Here is a 7,204-nt window from a genome sequence, read left to right as displayed (position 1 = left end):
TAACTCTCGCACCTGGACTAACCCATTTCCAATCATGTGTGTCGCACCCCAAGGTGCGCTTACCGGGAAGATTCTAGCCTATGTCCATCCTGGGTCGGAGCTTCATCGCGTGTGTCTCAGAGAGCAGAGCTCTCACATCCGCCCTGGAGAGGGGAGCATGGTGTCTCTGCTCTAAACAGCAGAGCTGTCGAGTCGGAGCTCACTTCCTCTTCCTCCCAGCATTCTGTTCTGTTTACTCCTCCCACCTATGTTTTAACCTATGAGGGCCAGCCAAGCAGTTTCTTTATTTTTTTAAACAATGACCTTCCTCCATCATATGTTGTTTTGTTTATTCCTTTTTGAAATAATCAAAAAAGGCAAAAAATGATCAAGGCCTGACATATGGGAATTGTCCAGTATGCTGTATGAATTATTATGCAGAACCTTGCATAATATTTGCACAATTGTTAGGTTCCCAGCCCAGTTATAAGTCTGTGTTTAATTCTTAAATTGCTTCCAATGTGAGGGTAATATTGCTAAATGGCAAGGTAGACAATTGGCCCTCTAACTCCCAGTCTTGAAAACTATCTTAACACATCTACCTTGACAAAATTTCTGCTTCGTCTACTTGTGGAAACGAAGACGCAGCCTGGGTGTGCACACGCTCCAGGCGTGATGACTAGGGAAAAGGGGGGCTGCTGGGAATTGTGGACACTGTGAATCCCCAGGGTTCTTTATTTTTCTTTGTGTGTTTTGTTTTCTTCTATGATGCATTGACTGAACATATTCTTAGAGATTGCTTTGTGGGTTCTGCTCAAGTCTGACCTGTCCCAGGAAGGAAATCCCAAGGAAGTTGAAATCCCAAAACAGTCAGGCTGCCAGAGAAGGTGTCTACTCCCTTTTATTGACAGATTACAGTCCATTGTGTGGACATTTGGGTTGTTTCCACATCTTGAATTTCATGACTAACAATGACTTGATAGTTGGATATATGTGTTTGCATGGAAACAGAGTTCTGTTTCTTTGAGGTGCTTGTCAACAAGTGGGTGTTAGGTTGTTCTGTAATTCCATGTCCAATACTTGAGCAATTAAGACAGGCGTGGTGGCATATGCCTTTAATCCCAGTACTTGGCAGGCAGAGATAGAAAGAATCTCTAAATTGGAGGCAACTGGTCTATAGATTAAGTTCCAGGAAAACCACGGCTACACAGAGAACCCTGTCTTGAAAAACCAAGAAGATAAAACAAAACAGACTAACGAACAAACAAACCAAAAAAACCAACTCGAAGAACTAATTCTTATCTGTTTTCTCCTCCAAATTTTTTTATAACTTTGTTCTGTTATTCTCTTGTTTTTATTATATTTCTTTTTCTACTTTTGTGCTCTTATATGTTTTGTTTTGTTTTTACCACTGCCGTAATTTACTTAACTGACATGGGTTTAGTGCCTACTTCATGAAAGAAAGCAACCCAGCCTTTGAGGAGAGCATGGCAGACATGCGACAGTCATCAATGAAGATGCACATATGGTTTTAAATTATGATGAGGTGTGCCGTGTATGGGAACTGCAGACCTATGTGGGCGTTCCTGGAAGAGGGCCTCCGGTTTCTCCTCTGGGGCTCTAAGTGGCAGAAAGCGTTTGCAGTGGTTGACAGTCCTCACTGCTGGCATGTGATTTCCATGTTGCTGTCACAAACACTGAGGTATAGCAGGTGACTCACTTTAATTTTTAGCAGACTAATAAAATAATCTTCCATAGTTCAGCTCTCATATTAGAAAAGATCATGAAGTCCCTGATAATAAACGCTGGCAATCTTTTAATATCCTTTGCGGTGTTAGAGGAGAGAGGGAGCTGGCCTTGCGCCAGATGAACACTGCGTTTGAAAGGAAATATGTGGCATGACTGAACGCATGCTCTGTGGTGCCGTGTGTACGTGAAGAGGGGGTTTCAATAACAAGAGAATGAGTTTTTCCTACGCGCGCCTTGTTTAGCGTTGGACTAAGTCGCTTGGGTGAGATGAAGTTCACCTGCAATAGTTTCTTCACGTTTCAGGGCTTGTCACCAGGCTGCGGTACCCAGTTAGTACGAAGGGGAGGAACGCACCAACCACGGCAGGCTTCAGCTACGGTAACTATCATTTTGTAGTTGCGTTGGCAAGTTTTCCTTGGAAAGAATCCATCTTTACAATTATAATTCTGTAAATGTGCAGAATTAAAACCCCCCACCACTACCACCCGGGGAAGTGGTGGCTATAACCACAATTCTAGAGCGAATGCCCAGGCCCTGGCGGCCCCAACAGCCTAGGCTTGACAACCTGTCTCACAATGTCAGCCAAAGATGAGGGGTGGTGAAAAGCAGAGAGGAGGCTTGACACAGTGTACTGGGAAGAGGAACTGAAGGTGTCTTCTGGGCACTCACATTCAAGGCTGTAACAGAGAAAGAACTGGGTCAGGGCAGAGAGCAGTCAAGTGTGGTCTGGTTGATAATTATCTCAAATCTGGCCCCACAACGTAGTCTGAAGAAGTCTTTATTGCTTGAAGCTGGTTCTCAGGAGCTGGCTGGTTGCTCCTGCTCCAGGGTGCAACCTTGACATCGGGAATAACTGACTGTACCTGGACTGGATAGGCAGTTTGCCCTGAGAGGCCCTGCTATTCCTGGAATCAGAGGTAGACTGTAGGTTTCAGACAACTCCTGGAGACCTTGAGTGTCTTTTGGGCATCCAGATAGGATATTGTAAAATCTGTAAGATGCTTCAGTTCCTCTTGCCTTTGCATCCCCATCCATGAAGGGGAGAAGGTACAATTGCAGTCTCCAGGCTTTAGACAGGTGCTCCTCACACATGTGTGTATAAATGAGACAGACAAAGGCAGAGACGCCAGGCTTTATCCCTGCTTGAGTCACCCTGTGGGCCCACGCGAGGAACCTGTGGTTTTAACCAAGGATTCTCTGGGTGCAAGTTATATAATTGTTTGTATTGCCTTGATAGAATGGGCTTTTAGATACTTTATAGTAAAACTAGATTTTCTGTTTTTTGTCATATATATATAAAACTTTCCATGGGTAAAAGCTAAGTATGTCACTGCTAAGACCGTTGCTGCCATGGTTCTCCCTGGCCGCTCTGTCTTCTGGTCATTACTACTGTATTGTCCAGGACTGTGGCGCTGGTCTTGCTTAGAACATCTCTTTCCCCCCCAGACTTACACTGCTCTTCTTCTTCTTAAAGATCTCCTTCTCTCGTCTGTCTTACAGAGAAGTGGGAGATCAACCCATCCGAGCTGACCTTTATGCGGGAGCTGGGGAGTGGACTGTTTGGAGTGGTGCGGCTTGGCAAGTGGCGAGCCCAGTACAAAGTAGCCATCAAAGCCATTCGGGAAGGTGCCATGTGCGAGGAGGATTTTATAGAAGAAGCTAAAGTCATGATGTAAGTTTCTTTCTACTATTATCACCACTCTTATTATTACTAATATCATATTATTATTATTATTACTTTTATGTGTATGAGCGTTTTGCCTGCATGTATGCCTGTGTATTGTATGTATGCAGTGTCTGCAGAGGCCAGAGTGGGCATCAGATCCACCTGGTGTTATAGATGATTATTAGCCATCATGTGGGTGCTGGGACTTGAACTCAGGTCCCCTGGAAGAGTAACCAGTGCTCTTAGCCACCGAACCATCTCTCTAGTCCCCATGGTGTAAGTTTCTAGCTTCTACCAGGTCCCCCCTTTTGTATGAACAATTGGCCCCACCCAGCACATACGCCTGCTGGTTTCTTTTCCTGTGGTAACTCTCTATATGTCTGTCCTCGTTCCCAGGAAGCTAACACACCCCAAGCTGGTACAGCTCTATGGTGTATGCACCCAGCAGAAACCCATCTACATCGTCACCGAGTTCATGGAACGGGGCTGCCTTCTGAACTTCCTCAGGCAGAGACAAGGCCATTTCAGCAGAGATGTGCTGCTGAGCATGTGCCAGGACGTGTGCGAAGGGATGGAGTACCTGGAGAGAAACAGCTTCATCCACAGAGACCTGGTAACCACGCCCCCTGCCTCCCACTCCCCGCAGCGTCCCACTCACTGGCTGAATTCTTTGTCACACTGCCTTAGCCAGTGAGCTGTGTTGCATTAGTCCCCTGCTTTTGTCCTTAGCAAAATTTCAACCATTTAAAACATGGTAAATTTCAATCGCTTGATAGTTTTCAAGGAAAAGACCTCTATTAAATCCAATAACTTACAGACTAATATCTTCAGGCAAGTTTCTGTGAATTAATTATTTGAGCTCTGGGGAAGATTCCCAGGAGATAGGTAGTCATAGCAGATTTATTCCGTGTCATTGTGTTACAGATAAGGATGGTAGCTTTGGAGAAGTGAACATGGCTTGCCCATTGTGAGAAATGGGGAAGTTAGGCTTAGCGCTGACCTTCTGACCAGCTCTCAGGCTCTGTCCCACCTCACACACTGTGAACAGAAACTACCGGAGAAATCCCGAGCTCATGTCCTTTATCTGTGAACTGCGAGGGAATTCCGGGACTTTTCATTGTTTCTGAAAATACTAGGAAAACAAAACCCCTGTTCTACGTGACTGTGGTGGACACACTTCTCAGTTCCCTCTATTTTCAGCGGTCAGGGAAATGGTGGAGGCAGGATTTGAACCCAGAGAGTTTGTCTCCGGGATCAGTGCTCTAACGGCTATGTTATCCTCTAGACTTAAAACAGAATAAAGAATTAAGGATTTGGCAACAGAAGACTTGGTCTCCTAGGCGTGTTAGAGGCTAGTACCGTATGCATTCTGTGAATTGGATTTGCAATTTACACATCATTGTTTTGTTATTACAGTATTATAACCTATAATTGAGGCAAAGGGTTTTGTAAAGCAGACGTGACATATGTCGTTAGTTTTGATGAGTGTGTGTAGCTGTGACAAAGGCTAATTGTCATATTGAAACTCACGAATGAAGCATCGTCCTTGTTTTTGTTCTTACAAAACGGATACAGCATGAACACCTTCATGACTCTTGCACTTGTCGATGTACAATTTATTTTCTTGAAAACGAATTTTGATGTCTTTCAGGCCTGTGATACTGATATTAAACTCTGGCAGGTTTTTACCACACTTTAAAGAAAAAGTCTGCTGTGCCTGTCCCCTGGGGAAAGTAATTTCATGGGCTTGTGACTGACAGCACTGTGGCTGTCCTCGTGGGACGGTGCAGATAATTCAGGCAGAGGCTCATAATTGTGCTCAGAAGGAGGAAGCTGGTGTAAGGGGAGCTGCCACACAGAAAAGAATAAGCGGCTCAAGAAGCAGGGAGAAAACTACACCTCATCCCTTGGGTTGTGGCGTTAAAAATATCACACTTGCTTCTGAAGAGTACTGTGCCATTCCACCAAATTAGATTACTGAATCACAGAACTTTGAATAATAGAGCAAAAACCAAAAAAAGCACTTGTTTGTGTTTTACCAGCTGAGTACATTATATCTTCATACGTTAGAAACCTAATACATGATAAAGCAAACCCTGTGTACACAGGAGCCTTTCTGTTGACTGTCGAGGTGAAGGCTCTCTGATGCCTGTCACCTTGATGATTATGTGTTTCTGCTGTCACCTGGAGATAATTCACCGTTAATCTAGATTACAGACTTCAAGCCGTGCTGTCGCTGTCGGTGAGAAAAATCACACAGCCTATTAAGAATATGCCTGGTCAGGGAGGAAGGTTGGCAGGTCCACTGGTCCTCATTAAGGGTGATGTTAAATATGCATTGTGATACCTTGTGGCATTTTTGATCTTTATTTCTCCAGGTTGTTTCAGATTCACGTTGGAGGTACCGTCATTGGGATGTAAACCATTTATTTGGACACATTTATGGCGTTGGTTGTAGTCGGTTCTCTCTTTTCTGCCACCCAGCTCTGGAATAAATGCATGAGAACTTATTCTTACTCATGTCTGGCCCTGGCTGGCTTGTTTCTCACCAGCTTTTCTAACTTATCCTGTTTCTCTTTAGCAATGTTTTGCCCCTGGGCTTTTTACCTTTCTTTATTCTATATATCTTTATTTCCTTCTTACTCTGTGGTTGGCTGTGTGACTGGGTGGCTGGCCCCTGGCATCCTCCTTTTCTTGCTCTTTTCCCTGTTCCCTAGATTTCCCCTCCTATTTATCCTCTCTGCCCGCCAGCCCCGCCTATTTCTCTCTCCTGCCTAGCTATTGGCCATTCACCTGTTTGTTAGACCAGTCAGGTGTTTCAGACAGGCAAAGTAACACAGCTTCACAGAGTTAAACAAATGCAACAGAAGAGAATGCCATACATCTTTCCATCATTTAACAAATAACCCACAGCATAAACAGATGTAACACACCTTAAACTAATATTCCACAACACATTTACAGCTTCTCTGATGTTGACTTTGTTATATTTACTAGAAATCGGACTTCTGTTTCCCCTTTATGGCAGGGCTTTCTAATAAATGTCATGTCATAATGTTGTTTTCCAGGCTGCCAGAAATTGTCTGGTGAATGAAGCTGGAGTTGTGAAAGTCTCTGACTTTGGAATGGCCAGGTATGGTTGAGTGCTGTGTGCTTCAGTGCTGGTCGCATTATTTTGAATAACTGATAAACATGGGAAGGTCTTGGGAGATAGCTTGGTGGGTAAACTGCTTGCACCCTAAACACGAGAACCTGAGTCTGACCAGAACCCAAGAAAAAAAATCCTGGGAGTGGTAGCTCATGCTTGTAATCCCAGAACTGGGAGGATTACAGGGATCTCTGCCTAGCCACACTAGATTAATTGCTGAACTCCAAGCCGTTGAGAGAACCTGTCTGAAAGTAGGTGGACCGTGTTCCTGGCCATGCTACCCAAGGTTGTCCTCTGTTCTCCGTAAGCACCCATACCCCCACAAGCTTCCCCTACTCCAGAACCGAAACAAAAGCTGGGGCTCTGGCTGTAGTGGTCCTTGCTTATAATCCAGTACTTGGAGGCAGAGGCCGGAGAATCAGGATTGCAAAGTCACTCTGGGCTATATAGCAGATTTGAGGCTAGCCTGGGCTACATGAGTCCATGCTATTAAAAATGAACATGGGAATAACTTGCAGCAATAAAACAAAAGGGAAATCTCTTCAACTGTCCTGAGGTTAATGATGCTAACTCTATATTGTGCTGCTAGCCATTCTCTCCACTAGATGGTACTAGAGCCTATTCAATCTCCCTCTCTCTCTCTCTCTCTCTCTCTCTCTCTC

General features: G+C 44.5%; 1 protein-coding gene across 1 annotated transcript in view; it reads left to right on the top strand.

The window, feature by feature from the left end:
- Tec (tec protein tyrosine kinase) overlaps positions 1 to 7,204 on the top strand; it is a 115,742-nt gene that overhangs the window by 104,650 nt on the left and 3,888 nt on the right. Inside the window, exons 13-16 of the mRNA XM_013350764.2 lie at positions 2,032 to 2,106; positions 3,229 to 3,400; positions 3,791 to 4,007; positions 6,463 to 6,527. Of these exons, the coding sequence (XP_013206218.1) occupies positions 2,032 to 2,106; positions 3,229 to 3,400; positions 3,791 to 4,007; positions 6,463 to 6,527 (529 nt within the window). The remainder of the gene's footprint in view (positions 1 to 2,031; positions 2,107 to 3,228; positions 3,401 to 3,790; positions 4,008 to 6,462; positions 6,528 to 7,204) is intronic.

This window comes from Microtus ochrogaster, linkage group LG1 (genome assembly GCF_000317375.1).
Source record: "Microtus ochrogaster isolate Prairie Vole_2 linkage group LG1, MicOch1.0, whole genome shotgun sequence".
Taxonomy (NCBI): domain Eukaryota; kingdom Metazoa; phylum Chordata; class Mammalia; order Rodentia; family Cricetidae; genus Microtus; species Microtus ochrogaster.
This window is presented reverse-complemented; position numbering and strand designations above follow the sequence as displayed.